Consider the following 17568-nt stretch of genomic DNA (forward strand, 5'->3'; position numbering starts at 1 on the left):
ATTCTGATTCACCACTTTATATGACATTATATTGACATGTCAAAACCTCGCAAGTAAAATGGTATAAAGACCTTGAAATGCTCAAATCGTACTCTTTATTTAATTGCATTTCATTTTCCATATCATTATCAAAGCGCATTTTATCAGTCTGTGTCCCAAAGTTGATCTCTTGGTATGATAATTTATAAACATGTATCTTGTACACTATGATGCATAACATAAATAAATATATCAACTATAGTTCGTGTATTTTTTCGATTAGCAAAGAGTGTTGATATAAGCTCAGACTAAAACGAAAGATCGAAAACTAAAAACTACATAGCTTGCAAATGCAAAAGAAAGTGTTTTCCTATATGTTTTAGGTCTCCAAACGAAACTAGAAAAACTTCTGCGAATTCCATTGCATATATTACAAGAGGAAATACAAAGTAATAAAAAATCACAGGTCACATTTCTGGTTGAGATATGTACCGTTAAGGCTTTCAGACAAATACACCAGTAATCAAGTGTAACTTTTATTTGTTAGAAATTAATTCTGTTTGGGAAAAACGATGCGCTGCCACTCAAGGCAGTTCGCCTGTATCATTCACAGCGAATGCTGGAACGACCATCCTGATATTTCAAAAAAGGTAATAACTGAATTTAGACGTGATGGGTTGTGAATTCGATTTCTATTGAAAAGTGGTATTAATAATGCACCTTTAAACATTGAACTCCTTACACCATATCAATAACACATACCTTATAAGTTCGATTACACTACGTGAAAGGTACTCCTATCAGCGATCGATGCTCGAGCTCAGCATATGATGACGTCAGTATTAATGACAATAATACGATGATGTCAAAACATGTTGTCACAACGTTGTTGCCAATGATTCTTGACTGTGTCAAACTTGGGGTAAGACTATAAATATTAGTTTCTTAGAACCCTTTATTGATTCTTCAAATCTTAAAATGCTATTTAGATGTATACAATGCATAAGAATGCTTGATATTTAGAATTAAAACTGTTGGCTAAAGAAGAAAACAAAAAAAATCCATAAAAAACATTTGATACGGTTGATATTACTTTATATTCCCATAGCACTGCTTTCCAGTATCTAATACAAGTTGCACTAAAAATTGTTTTCAAAACGAATATTGTTTGATATTTGCGGAGTAGGACGGTATTATAGTCATTGGCACGTTTGGACACATTATTGATCGCGCCGAAATAATGAGGAAAGCATCAGAAAACAAACAAATGAAAGGTACCATGCAATATCCATACAAAGAAATGTATAATGTATTTCTTCATAGTCATAAAGTTAATAAAATGAAATACCTACCCTCTTCCATATTAGTGCTTATGCTAAAAACAATTGTTTCAAATAAGAGGAAAAGTCAGAAATATATAATCTGCCTCTATCTTTTAAAAATGGAACAAAACCTTTAAAATTTGCTATCTTGGTTTAACAGTTGTATACTTCTTATCATGGCGTAAACTGTCCGTCTTGGTATGTTATAAAGGTGTGTTAGCGAGCAAAACCGGGTGTTAACGGTAGGAAACGTCGTATGTTCGATCTTTATACAAGTATTCAATTGTACTTGCCTTCTCAGAAGTCTCAAATGTAATCTAATGATATGAATATATGTCACATGTAATAAAATCAGATTTCAATGTTACAGTTCTAGATATCATCAGCTTCTTTATACATCCACCTGCAAATGCCATTTAATTTACTTTTATTTGTTTCAAAAATCTACTGGCACATGCAGCGTGAATGGTTCAGTTTTATTTTGTGTGTTGTCTTTGATTTTATTTTTTTCTCTCGAAATAAAACATAAATGCATTCATTGTATATATGCTATTTTACACTCAATATGAATAACACCTATAAACAAATAAAAGCAAGAATCGATTATTTACATTAAAGCTCATTTATTTATACATTTGTGATATACCAGTATCGTGTAAAGTTATATCTTCAGTAAAGGAGATTATAAAGGATTTGATTTGAGTTGGGGCTAACTTGCAATTTAGCTGGAGTCGGCATTTAGTAATTCAAATAGGTGTATTAAACCTGTTCACCATTAAAGTGAATGTCTTAGTTACGTGAATACATATGATGTGCCTTAAATTATAGTTATCATAATATACAAGAAAAAGTTCAGAAGAAATCACGTAGATGTGAAAACTTGAGGTAGAGAGGTAAATGGAACTAACGAGGTAAAGTATGCATATAAAGATAGAAATGAAACAAAAGACAAAATCAAGCGGAAGAAAGTGCTGAGAAATTTGAAGACGACTTGGCAAACTCTAATTAGGTTCAGTCTAGAAAACGAACCAAGAGCGAAGAAATTTGTTCATGATTTGCATTGTGTTAATTTAAATATTAAGAGATTTCATGTTTTACATGCGTTTATATAATTACAATTTTTAAATATGTACTTTATTTTTGACAGAATTTAGCATATGGTCATAGTCTTTCACATGTTGACGGAATAAAAGACTTGCTGAAATTGTGAAGCGGAATAAGCCATGATTGTCAGTTCATTGAACCTTTAAAAGTTCTTTCCATTTTTTGCAATACAGATTCACAGTGTATTTGATAAATTTCGATATCGGTGTGGCCATGAGCGTGGATTACCGTTAAAGATATTAAAATATAGTTGTTTTATTCGTAAGGAAAAGTTGCTCTTATTATGTTTACCTCCGAAATCCAGTTGCATTCTATTTGGCACAAACTTTCTTTCATCTATTTCACTAGATATTGAAAGTATAAGTCTGATAGACATAATTATACTAGACTCCACCCAGAGTTTAAACAGTGGGCATTGATTATCGAATTGTATACATGTATTGTCTCAAACAACTAACCATCGTATTGTATTTAAATAATTCTTTATCCTACTAGGTTCTATTTCTTTAAACTCTTACCACGAGTTGTTTAGGCCTAGAAAAAGACAGTTTTCCTTGTGTCCAGATTTTGATGAGTCTAAATTCAAACTAAAGACAAAATAGTTCTTGCCGAGATGATCAAGAAAAGTCGATGCGGTAACCTTCCAATTTTGATTTTAAATTTGATTTTAAGAAGTTTACCAAATTAACTGTCGTGCATTTTGAGAAGAAATGGGAATCAGGATCTTCCAGACAACCACAAGTTCATTTCCGATTATAGTTGTAAAAATCATGAGTTGTTTAATGGTATACTTCTTGTGAGGTGATAAAGAAGAGTTTGACAATGTATTTCATGACTAAAAACCTTGATTTCTCACAAATTTCTTAAATGTAAACACATAATGAAAAAAAAAATCAATTTCTTTCCAAATGCAGATTAGATTAGTGCCAAAACAATATGGGAAGAGTAGTTTATGTTTCAGCAACTTGAAATACCAATGTTACCATTATCAAATAAGTTTTGTTAAATAAAATAAAATAATGTGAAAAGTACTTAATATTATATATTAAAATAGTTGGAAAAAGTGAGCTTGGTAGGCACGCGTTTTTTTTCCTCACAATTACCAATTTTAACACTTAAAACGGCTTACTAATCTGAGTGTAATTTCTGATTCTGTCTGCATAATATATAATGCTAAAAACTAGTTATTAATATAAAAAGCAAAAGGTGTAAACTAAAAGTGGTTTATTAATTATCTTAAAATCAATTATCTTTGGTCAATTTGATATATTTTGTAAATCCAATATATATTGGCACATACTGTTACTATACTATAAGTAACACAACAAATGACATAGATCAGTTTTAAAAAAAAATCATGTTTAACTTGCTATGAAAATTCGTGATCGTTTTTATCCAACCGGTGTATCTTAGCACTCAAAAAAGTTTTTTTAATCATGTCCAATCTAACAAGAAGGAATAAATGTTGTTTGGAACTAATTCTTACTACAAGTAACAAAATCAAAAACATGGTTAATTATGAAATAATTTTCTTTGTCATTAAGTCCTTATGAAATTTTCAAGAAACAACCACTTCTTGAAACATAAAAACATCAACTATTTGTCACATCTTGTCCAATATTGTTAATGTTATAAATAAATGTTGATTGATTGGAACTAGTTCACACTTAGTAACACTGACAAAAATATCTAAACTACTTTAAAGATATTTTTAATTTCATTGAACTATGTTTAACCATGTCCAATCTTGTTAAAACAAGAAATTAATGTTGATTTTAACTAATTCTTAGTGATAATAGCAAAATCACTAACCTTTAAGTATGGATGTTTTTATACGTCATGACCTATGAAGAATTATGAATTTCCCAAGGAACGACCACTTCTTGAGAAAATATCATATATTTTTAATTTCTCGTCCAATTTTGTTGAAACTTGGAACACATGTTTATATGAATGTTGATATGGAGTAGTGTGCACTAGTTAAAACACATTCAATGACATAGAAAGGTCTTAAAAAATGTTTGAAGAATATTTTTCATCAAACGTGCACGGGATGGTATAAAATGATTTGGGCAGCCAATATAGACATACAGAATAATGCTGTCAATATTTAATTAAGTGTAAATGCAGCTCGTATAGACATACTAGTACAGGGCAAACGTGTTCATGGCCCTAAAGTGCGGGGTCAACTGTCATCAGTTAATTAAACAAACAAACTTTGGGTTTTATAAAGTGCCATTGATAACAACGGAAAACCATAATGACACATATAGTTAAAAAATTAGACTGTTATTGAGATTATTTTTATACGAAAGACCGAAATCTTTATTGAACAAAAATAATAGGTAACGTATGTCAGTTAATAATTAATCAAACGATATTTGACTCAGACCGTTTCTGTTAAATTCATTAACAAAGACCACACTCTCCAGAAGTTTACAAATGCAATAATTTATTATACTGTTATATCAAATGTTTCTTTTTTTCTTTTTCTAAGACTGTTTTTTACCTGTCAATTGGAATACATTTATATGCTATGCATTGAACTAGATGGGATCGTTACTTGTTGGAATCGAATTTTAACATTTTACGAACACAATAAGATATTATAAAAGCAATGGCATATAGTCCACAGTCGAAACCATTTTCATACAGTCCGGAATAAATACATTTATTTCATCGTTATTTCTCCCATTTATCTGTGACAATTACATTTTAACCCATCTGGTGTATCACATTTCGCTCTTTAGAATAAGGAATTTCGAAAGCAATCGGACAGATAGGGCCGAATAAGGTATCAACCATAGACGATGAGTTCGACGAATATTTTGAGGTATCTGTGTCACATGTAAATGGACTATTAAGTTTCTGTTTCATTTTCATTTTGAACTATAAGTATTTTTCACGTTCCTGGTCTTCTTGTGTTATTATTCCATTTCTTGAATAAGGCAGCCAATCAATTCGGGATAATTATAGAGGGAAAACCCTTACAAGTCATGGGCTGAAGTATTGTAAATTGTATTTAATCAGAGGCTTAAATCGGAATCAAAAAAAAGATAAAGCACAGTGAATCCTGATCTTATTTTATTCCAAACAAGTCAAGTCAAGTCAAAGTTTATTAGCAAATTCAATTAGACCATTGCCAGTACACAAAGAACATACTAGATGGCATTAATGACAACAAAATAGAGTGAAATATAGATATGAAACAAATATGAGGTCATTTTTACAACATTTACTCTTGAGGAGAAAAGTATGAACTATAACTATACATGAAATGTATTTAGACATGTTAATTATGCTAAGCAGCATTTCTTCTATCCGTAGCGAATGATAAATAAGTAACAATATTATTCAATATTTTATCATTATTACAGGACATCAAGTTATTAAATTTGGTCATATTAGGCCAGTGAATATAATACCTGGGTACATATATTGTACGTAAATCCAAATAATAAGGACACACTAACAAAAAGAGATATTCATTTTCTACAACATTCATATTACATTTATTACATTTTCTATCTTCTCGATTTCTATTTCTATATCTTCCTTCTTCAATATTAAGATTGTGTGCCGAACATCTAAATCTAGTAAGAAGTATCCTTAACTTATTGCTATACAAAAATAATACAAAATAAATATTTTTCAATTGCAAAATCTTGTTTAAAATAAACATAACACTGTAGCTTGTCTGAATTTCTAACATTTGTATACCATTGTTGTAAGTAAGTATCATATATTCTTCTAACGACAGCTTCTATCTGTATATTCGTTACATTATCACATGTAAATCAATAAGCATATCCAAGCTCGTTCAACAACTGTTTCAGATTAACTGTCCAAGTGTTTATATATTCGCCATTAACAGATTTCATATTAAATACCTTATACATAAGAGACTCGGGATAACCTTTAACCTTGAACCAGTACTTGATAATTCGTATTTTTCTAAACAAACTTAATGGGAATCTTGCCAATTCACCATAAACTGCAGCATTGCATGATATCGGTCTTACAGCTTAAATTTGTTTTAAGAATTTTAGTTGTACTCTCTCGATATCTTGGGCTTTATGGAAGCCCCATACTTCAGAACCATAATTAAGAATAGGACTTATCATACAATCAAAAAGTTTCAGTTTATCACGTATATCTAAAAGCATAACATCAAAAAGATTATTCAATGAAAACAAGGCACGAAGTGCCTGCTCCGATAACTTCTTTTTCGCTTGCAAATAGGTTCCATTTTGTGATAAAGTAATACCTAGATAGATAAATTTGTTAACAGCATCCAATTTATGACCATCATATAGCAAATAAACATTTTCTATTCTATTTCCCTTTTTACAAACCATTACGAAGCTTTTGTCTATATTTACAGATATACCCCAAATATTACAATAGTCGTGTAATTTGTTAAGTAATTGTTGAAGTCCATTTTCTGTATATGAAAATAAAACAGTATCATCTGCAAACAACAACATGAATAGTTGGACTTCTTCGATAGTGATAAGTCAATATTATATATTTTTAGATACTCTTCCATATCATTTATAAAAAACAGAAATAAAAGTGGAGAAAGAGGTTCACCTTGTTTGACACCCATATTACTGTTGAAATAATCACTATATTGCGATTTAACACGTACACATGACTTTACTTCTTCATAGTTCTTTTTAAGCATTGATACAAGTTTTGTAGATGCACCATATTGTAATAATTTGTACCATATACCATTTCGATATACAACATCGAATGCCTTACGAAAGTCAATAAAGGCACAGTACAACTTTCGTTTATCATAGTGCATAACCTTATTAATAATAGATGACAAAAATAGCGTCTACAGTACTTCTTTTGCCTCTAAATCCATATTGACAATCTGTGAGAAGGCTAACATCATCTGCCCATTTCCGCAATCGGTCATCCAGCAATATAGAAAATAATTTAGAAAATATACTTGTAAGGGTTATACCTCTATAATTGTTAACTTCATTAAGATTTCCCTTTTTAGGCAATGGTACAATTATACCTTTTATCCAGCTTTGGGGGTAAACACATTTTACATACATATAATTAAAAAGTTTACACGAAATTGGTGCGAAAACATCACTGCATTCAATAAACATTTCAGGCGTTAAATCATCACACCACCACTTTTACCTCTTTTTAATGAACTTATTGCTTTTACAACTTCTTCTAACGTAAAATCATTATCTAACTGATCTATATTAACGTTTTCATCATTTTGACCGTTATCAATGACATCATTTGAGAATGTTTCGCCATCAAGAAGATTTTTAAAATGATTCATAAAATCATCTTTGCTAATATTATGTTCTTTGGGCTTAATATTTCGGATTTTCTTTATTTCTTTCCAAAATTTCTGAGGCTGCGTTTTAGACATATTATGTTATTCACTTGTTTGTTGAAAATTAAACTGCCTCTTAGCTTTACGAGTAATACCACGATAATTATTACGTTTCATATGCAACAATGCGCGAAATTCATCAGTGTTATGTTTTATGTACATTCGATTTGCAAATCTAAATTCACGACTTGCAATTTCACATTCCTTATTGAACCAAGCATTTTTATATTTTCGATTACACCTAGAATCACTTATTTTTACACTTTTACCACATGCAGCAAACGCTTTATCATATAAAAGACTAGAAAATGAATCAACACTGTCATCAAAGTTACATTCTCCACTTATGATGCTATCAACAATACCATGAAAATCATTACTACAAGATGCTTTATTAATCTTAAACATATTTGTGTTTTCATTGCTCCATGTAAATTTCACAAACTCAGCATTATTGTCACTATTTTCAAAATTGCGCATGTAAACTTTTAACATAAATGAAATTGGAACATGTGGTGAGAACCTGTATAAATCATGAACATTAACATTTTTAACTAAGGGGAATAAATCCCCTGACACTACCACATAGTCAATAACACTATTACCGTTATTCGAAAAGTAAGTATAATTGCCAACAAGTGCATCATTACCACATCTGCCGTTAACAATTTTCATATAACTAGATAAACATAGATCCAACAATTTAATACCCAATGTATTGATACGTTTATCAATAGAGTGCCTAATTGGAAATAAATCGTCACCATCATTTCTATCTACAGTTGGTATAAACCGTTCAAAATCATTTACATTTGACAAAACATCAGACCGTTCGCCCGTGCGGGAGTTAAGGTCACCTAAAACTGCAACTAATCCAAGATCACCATATTTTCTTACACCTGATTCTAACAGTTTAAAAAACCCAATTTCATGCCTCTGAAAATACACTGAGTTGCTAGGGAGTTATACACGCAACACATGTATACATCGTTATCCATGTTAAAATATATTTTATCGGCTTTAATCCATATTAATCCACTGTCATCTGTTTCGCATACCGTTATTTCTTGAAATAGTGATGACTTTATTAAAAGTAATACCCCACCGTGTCCCCGTCTAGATTTATTACTTTCTGGCCTTGATACCGAAATAGTATGATAACCATTTATAATATGTATAGCGTCATTGTCTTTTAACCATGTTTCACATAGGAATACAATATCAAATGCTTGAATTACATTAATCAATTCAGAGTCATTAACACATGATTTTAAACCGTCAATATTCCATGACCCAATGTTCAAGTCATACACACACTTTTCTCAGCGCGCCTATTGAGAACAGGAAGTGGTCGAAGGTGGATCCGTCTGCGCTGTTGCCGTCGTTGCCGTAAGAAGTGTTGCCTCGCCAGTAGACGCTGCAATTGTCACTAAGTAAAAGTAAAAACACGGCCCATTTCCCCAACTTTTCCCGGTATACCCCCGGACCTGGGGGGGGGGGGCGTGGTTACAATTGACTGGTGCACTGGTTATAATAACTGAGAGGCCTCAAAGATGCTCACATGACTGTGACATTTTGACCTTTTAGCAGATTAGAGCAAAGAAAGGATTTTTAAGAAATATACTCAATGAAACAGAGTGAAACTTTATTCAAGGGATATACACCTTATGATGAAATAGCGAAAAAGAGAAAATTGTCAAAAACTGACATGAACTTGGTATCAATGTGTACAATGCATTGAAACTAACTAACTGAAGTACCACATAGTTTACAATTAATTGAATTTTTACATTTTTTTCCATTAAGAAAGATTACTAGGTGGGTATACCTAGTAAAATTAATTTTTATGTGTGATTGGCTAGTCGATGTTATCACTTAATGTTACCAAGCTAGGTATATATTAAATTAAATAGACAAATGTAAACTTTCGTAGCAGTGGATACAACACTGGACTGCAATGGTGGCGACCACAGTTTGAACCCGGTCATTGTTATTTTTTCTTTACATTTTGATATTTTTTTTAACAATTATGATATCAAAAGGATAAACATTTTATTGAATAATTTTCCTGTATACTGGGACTGACCCTACTGTTTGCATAGTCCATTGGTTAAAGAAAATAGATTAAAAAAAAGAGAAAAAATAATTGTCAAGTGTGTGTTTAAGGTAGCACTACCCTAATGAAAACCTCCACTTGAAATGCTTCATTTTAATGCTTTATCCTTTATTATTAAGCACATACCTACACATCTTTTGAGGGTTCATGTGAGCAGTTCAACTTCAAAGAAACCCAGAAGCATATTTTTATTTTCAATTTCATTAGCTTACATTTTTCAACAGTAGTTTTATTAAAAAATAGTTGTTTTCTTATACCGAAGGTAAAACATACTCTTTTTTTTGCATAATGTTCCAAAAAGGGTAGTCCAAAGAATTTTTTTACGTTTTTTGATATGGCAAATCGTTCACTTACAAATTGTTTAGTATCAAGAGTGGGTAGCTATTCCGATCGGGATTCCGGGTTAAAGCATTTAACATCTCAAAAATATCATAAAACAAAAAATATTACCAGATTATGTTATTTTATATCAGTTCCATACATAAAAATGTCATATCCTACGAATAATTATGAGTTTGACGTGTTTTTTTCATTTCTGGCTGTCAAAACATAGCGATATATACATGGAGGGCACCTGCAAGGCTTCAGGGCACAATTTTTAAACAATCGGAACATTTCGGCCATGGCTGAGTTGTTACGATTGTATTTACAAGGTCTATCTAGAAACTTGTCAGTGGTGGCACAGTTATTACGACTGGGTCGAGTTGTTCCGCTTGGCATAATTGTTGTCAACTTTGCGTTTTATTGGAAAGGTAAATAATGTGTTTTAATGCAAAATAACTTTTCACTTACATGGTAAATTATGAATATAAACCTTTATGATCAATTTAAACCATAAAATACTTCACTTAATACAATTTCAATATTTTTCAAAACACCCCCGGTTTTTGCACAAACCCGTTTAGACGTAACTGGCTAAGGTCACAAATCCGAACACTTTCTGATGTTTTTTACAATTATCTTGGAAAGTTTATGTTGTAAGTTAAACTTTCGTATAAAACATCTTTGGTTCATGTGAAAACAGCTGTCAAAGTACAGCTTCACGATCTCGTCAATTTTATGTCGAAAATTGTTCATTTTATGGACAGTAAATCACCCTTCAAATTACGCTATGGAGGGCACAAATACCGAACAATTGAAAAGCGAAAATACATGGTCATACAATTATAATTAAAAAGTATGCTATATTAAATAAACACTTAGCTGCAAAGTGATTTATTGTTTCCGAGGTTTTTTCAAAACATTCGCTTCAAATGTAAACCGTGATTTCTATTTATAAATATCTTGAATGTAGGTTAACATAACTGCAAAACCTCAAGATGTGCGTGCGCCCTCTGACTTCATTCCCCCATGTGCTACATTTTGATCTTTAAGCGTATAAACATTGAATGGCATTTTTTAGAAAAAATACTTAACATTTTGGGACCAAAGCTATACTCAGTTTTACGCTTGAAAATGTTATTTCGGTTGTCAGTACCTTTACACAAAAAATGTACCATTTACTTGATTATTAATGAATATGTTTTTAATTGATGGAAATCGATATGAAATGTTTTACCTAAGATAATAGTTTATTTCATACACACTGTTCTGCAGGGGAGCAGGACCTTTCAACCCCAAGAGGCTTTTCAACTTTACAAAGCAACTGTGAGTGCGTTATATTCCATTTAGTTTAGATTACATTTGCCATGTAGAGTTTAAACATAAAACAATATTTTTTTCTGTAGTATTCAAAAAAGCATAAGGCTGAAACGCCAATAGAGAATTGACTAAATGAGTAGAAGAGATACATTCCCTGATGAGTAATTACACTGAACATCTAGTTTGTTTAATCACCTGTTACGTGATGCCTAGTTTAAAAAGCTATTCTTCAGCAGTTTCATATTGTTTCACAGCCGGTGGTTTTAGAAGGAAAATACATGTTATTTAGATCCATGGCGCTGTGCTAATTATTAGTATGTTTTTTTGCATAAACAAAGAATTTCTTTTTTTTCTGTTATAGTTATTAAAACATTTCAATCCCTTTCTGTATTTCTGTATTTGATGGTATAAAAATAATACAGCAAGAAAGCTCATCAAAGACATCTAAGCTAAAGCTCATTAAAGACATCTAAGCTAAAGCTCATCAAAGACATCTAAGCTAAAGCTCATTCAAGACATCTAAGCTAAAGCTCATCAAAGACATCTAAGCTAAAGCTCATTAAAGACATCTAAGCTAAAGCTCATTAAAGACATCTAAGCTAAAGCTCTTTAAAAACATCTAAGCTAAATCTCATCAAAGACATAAAAGCTAAAGCTCATTAAAGACATCTAAGCTAAAGCTCATTAAAGACATTTAAGCTAAAGCTCATCAAAGACATCTAAGCTAAAGCTCATCAAAGGCATCTAAGCTAAAGCTCATCAAAGACATCTAAGCTAAAGCTCATTAAAGACATCTAAGCTAAAGCTCTTTAAAAACATCTAAGCTAAAGCTCATCAAAGACATCTAAGCTAAAGCTCACTAAAGACATAAAAGCTAAAGCTCATTAAAGACATCTAAGCTAAATATTTGTGCAAATTTGAAATCAATTTTAAACATAAATTACTAACTCGTGTCTTTACAAGTGTGCAATACGTTTAACGCATTGTTCATTATTAAGCTAGATTTTATGCTTTGAAATTTGAAAAAAAATGAATGTTTTTCAACTGTGAAATTGTAAGGCGTTACAATTAACTTTCTATCACAATCGAAACCCACAATATTTCTTTCCCATATTTGTTTTTCGTTTTGTGATATTATTTATGTCCTATTATGGTTTAGTTGAGCATTGCCGTCTAACCCAATTACGTGCCACAAACTTTTGAAATATTTATTGAGATGTTTATCTTTCAGGTGCGGCTTTAAGGATTTAAAAGATATCATGTAATTTTCGTATCATTTGTTCAATTATTCTCAGATAAAAGGTAGACCCCGGACTGATCGTCGTATTAACTGTTTTAAAAGTAAACTTTGTATCTGGTTTCCAAAGGCTTGTCTTTGTTTGCAGCTGCAAAAGCCATAAGAGTAAACGCAATCCTCTTTATAAATTATATACCATTCATACACCCCAAGATCTTTTCGTTCGCAGTCAATATAACTTTCCGATGTCAGAAAAACTTTATATACACTTCAACATCTGTCTTTAAATGTATAATTTTATAAGACTTTTATTCCTTAATTTGCAAATGAATTTCATGTTCATATATGTTAGTTCCAAAATTTGGACATGTAGCATTATCCCTCGATCCTATTGTTACTACACTCTCTGTCTGTCTGCCTGCCTGTTATTCTGTCCGTGATCTCTCCAGTATGTCGTCCAGATACTCGACAGCGTCATTGATCTTCAGGTGATGGTTAATCCCCATTACAACCTGTATACTCTATTATATCCATTTACAACGAGCCTTAGGAAGATTTTTCATGAATTGTTTACCATATCGTTGTTTTGGTTGGTAATGGCGTTGTTCAGTACTTTTGTAACATTTCAAGATACGTGTCATACACTTAAAACAAACTTCTTAATGAAAATGTTTTTTTCTTGTATTTTCATGCCTTTGTTGCTCAACTCATGAACATGTTTGTTCACTGACCCATGTTGAACATGTATGGATTATGACCTCTCGTGAAACTATTTGTTCTCTGACCCTTCGTGAACATGAATGATCTATGACCATCGGGAACATATTTGATCTATGACCACTCGTGAACATATTTGCTCCACGACCACTCGTGGACATATTTGCTCTATGACCACACATGAACATATCAGCTATTTGACCACTCGTGAACCTATTCGCTCTATGACCACTCTTTAACATATTTGCTCTTAGACCACCCGTGAATTTATTTGCTCTATGACCACACGTTAACATATTGGTTGTATGACCACTCGTGAGCTTATGACACCTTGTTAGCATATTGGTGTTATCACCACACGTGAACAGGAATGCTGTATGACCATTCGTGAACATATTGGTTCTTTGACCACCACTGACCAGATTTGCACTATGACCACTCGTGAATAAATTTGCTTTTTGACCACTCGTGAACATATTGGTTCATTAACCACTCCAGGACATATTTGTTCTATTACCACTCGTAAACATATTCGTGTTTTACACCACTCGTGAGCATATTTGTTCAATGACCCCTCATGAACATGTTTGATCTATGACCACTCGTGGACATTTTTATTCCACGTCGACTTCTTAAAAAAAGTTATGACCACTTCTGAACATATTTGTTCTATGACCAGTCGTCTATTCTCATTTCAAAAGGTATTTCTGACTTTAAAAGTGCAAAGGGTTTGTAGACTTGTTTAAGTCTGAAAACAAGGGAACATTTAGGTAACACTGATTTTACTTTCTGTGGTTTAGCGCTATTGTACAGAGAAACTGTTATGGAATTAAATAATAAGTTTTAATATGAATCTAAACTTATACTATGCGCACTTGTAAGCCAGACGATATTACTGATATGAAGGCCTTAACAGATTTTAAAAAGGACCATTTTTTGACATTTGTTGTAAAACATTGTTAACACTCACAGGTTTTGTATAATTTAACTTTTTATCATCGCAATAAAATATTTTTTGGGCCCTCAAAACATTGATTTGGATTTTGTATTCATATTCTTAAAGATTGACGGTCCAAACTTTTAAGAACTTATAATGGTATAAGACGGTTGTATTATGTCACTTTTATCAGAGGAAAGTCCAATCGTTAAATCTTATTATACTGTGTTCTGCATTCATAAGTCATGTAGTTAAAAATCGATCGAGGCCTCCGCTACTTTATCTGTTGTATAAAATATTGTATTTTCAGTACTGCAAGGCCAGTCATTACCGTCTAGATCAACGGATCGATGCTATTAAACTTTACTTAAATTCGAAGAACGTGTGCGTCAAATCTCAAACGAAATGCTCTTTGTATAACAAATTAAATATCCCTTTGAGAGATACCCGTATAAAGTGAATCGATTTTTGGCCTATTTCAACATTCTTTCATTATGTATTGATATCATTTGTTTGCTTGTTCACGATATACAAAGACAAAATAGCATGCTTCAAAATCCATCATTCATAACCGCATCTTTGAAAATACGTATACAAGTTTTATTCAAACAGAATAACCACCAGGAACCTATGCAATCAATTAATACGTTTGCATTTTTAAAGATATTATGATTGAAATTTTAAAGAATATGCTTTCACTGATAATATCTCGCGAATCGATGTATTTATATTCGTATAAGCCTATTTCATAAGAAGTGGGCTATTATTTTACATCCATACTGTAAACTGTTTGATCTTGAAAACCAAAAATATATACAACCCTTAAGCTCTGTAGACTTACATTCAGATCAGATTTTAATGCACAAAGATGAAGACCAAAGCATGACACTTCAAAAGTAAACACACGCACAATGTTAAAAATAAAAAAATACCGACAATTGTAAAAAGAAGGAAAAACGCATCGGTCAATGAACTTATATATATATATATATATATAAGACCGGTATGTGGACACCCAGTACCACACTTGCCGAAATATTCATAAAAAAGTGAAAAGTTAAAACTAACCATAAGAGCCTTATCGCCATTTGAAGTTAAACATTTATCCTACACTGTGCCATTTAAGTCACTAGTGAGAGCAATTTTACCCCAGAGTGCAAAATTATCATAGTGGCAAATAAGTGAATATAAATGAAAAAAGGAAACTCACTGGAGAAAATTAACCCTCGGAGCAAATTTGCCCTTTCTTGCATCGACCAAAATGTTCCATATATAGATGGACCAAAATATTAAAATATTCTCTAAAAATCGCAATTGCACAACAGAATAGTGGGTTTGATAAGTCTACATTTTATATAATTATCCAATATTTCTCTAGCATAATACAAATATTCTTTCAGACAAGATCAGGTGTCACATTTACGAATGAAGATCTTATCAGAGTTTGTTAAAAGGGCATTTGCTTTCAATAAGAGAACACAAAGAGTGTTAAACAATTAGGAATGGTGCGAGGTTACATATCAAGTTTAAGTTTCTTCTTTAGTATTGAACAAATTACATGCCACAAACGATTCAAAATATACTTGATATAACTAAACCTTTCAGTGACAGTTTTAATTATTAATGTATCCTCATGTCATTTGCGTGGTATTTTCAAAGTATGCCCAGGTAAGAAGACGGACTGAAAGTTATTCAATGTAAACACTACACCTTCCTTTAGAGATCGCCTCGTCCTCCGTCAACATCATTTTCAGATGTCAGAAACACTATATACCCAGTTCAAATTAGTCTGTAAGTTAACTTTTCAGAACACATTTAGTTTTTCTTCAAGTGCAAACTTTACGAAGTAAGATTTTGTCAGATTTTGATTCAAACAGCATAACGATTAGGTGCCGATATGTTTGACACTGTCCAGTCAACATTATCTTGTTTAAAACATATTTTGCAAGGTGATAGTGAATTAAAATCACTATTTTTGTTTAATTCAACAGAGGTTGTTTTGAAAGAAAAATCAACAATAAGCCACATGATATTGTAAACCTAATATTTTGGAACATGTTGACACAACAACATTTACCATAAATAATAGCCATAGTTTAGGGAAAAGGGACAATTTACAATGTAATTTTAATCCTAAACTTACCATCCCCTGATAAATAGGTACCAATGTCACTGTAGGGTGTAGCATGCAATTCATGTTGATCATTTTTCCCATAATTATAGTGACAGTTTATTACTGTAAACAGACAAAATCAGAGTGCCTTCAATAAATATTTTCAGATGATGTCATACAGTACGGTGCACCTATTATTGCTATATAATATTTTTTTTCTTCTAGTTTAATTGGCTGAAACCTTTCTTGCAATGTCAATACAATAGATAGAAAATATGTCTATTAGAAGTGTTTAAAATATTCGAACCACAATCTGTCATTTTTTGACGCCTTGTATTTATTATTTGGTATCATCTCAAACGGGCTTAGGTGTAAGGGAACATATGTAAGTAACGTTTAGAAGTTATTTTTATTTTTTATTTTTTAATTTTCATACGTAAGCTTTATACAACAATAAACTACTCAACTCTTTTGTAAAAGTAGTGATGTAGTTCTTTATTAATTATCCGTAATTTTCATTAGTCATTAGTTTAAAGCTGCACTCTCACAGATTTACCATTTTTACAACATTTTTGTCCTAGAAAGGGCATATTTTGCGTAGATATCTGCAGACCAATAATATAAGATTGCTAACAAAAAATCAGATCATAGATTTTCATATTTCCGTTCGAAAATTAATGTTTTATGGCTTAAACCGTTACTAACGACTTAAGAAACATCTATACATTTTTGGACCTAAACATAAAAATCTGCGATCTAATTTTTGTCAGCATTCTTATATCACTGGTTTATATGGACGTTTGCTCGTTCAAAGACAAAAAATTAAAAAAAAGTTGTCAAAACGTTCAATCTGTGAGAGTGCAGCTTTAAGTGTTTAAAAAATAAAGGTTTATTTCATCCGCTATTTGAAGACATTGAGTAATACAATTTGAAAGGCTTTAAACTTTGAATAGCTGACTTAAGCGCCAGAAATAGACACAAAGTAATAGTGTATATTGCGCAGTTGTTTTCAATGAACGTAGTAAACT

The 17568-nt window shown here is 31.6% G+C and overlaps 1 protein-coding gene across 1 annotated transcript in view; it reads left to right on the plus strand.

Moving 5' to 3' along the window:
• Nucleotides 1–16849: 16849 nt before the first annotated feature.
• Nucleotides 16850–17568, plus strand: part of LOC128219804 (myosin-VIIa-like) — a 58752-nt gene continuing 58033 nt past the window's right edge. Inside the window, exon 1 of the mRNA XM_052927843.1 lies at nucleotides 16850–16925. Within this exon, the coding sequence (XP_052783803.1) occupies nucleotides 16924–16925 (2 nt within the window). The 5' untranslated portion in view covers nucleotides 16850–16923. The remainder of the gene's footprint in view (nucleotides 16926–17568) is intronic.

The sequence above is a fragment of the Mya arenaria genome, chromosome 15, assembly GCF_026914265.1.
Source record: "Mya arenaria isolate MELC-2E11 chromosome 15, ASM2691426v1".
Classification (NCBI taxonomy): Eukaryota; Metazoa; Mollusca; class Bivalvia; order Myida; family Myidae; genus Mya; species Mya arenaria.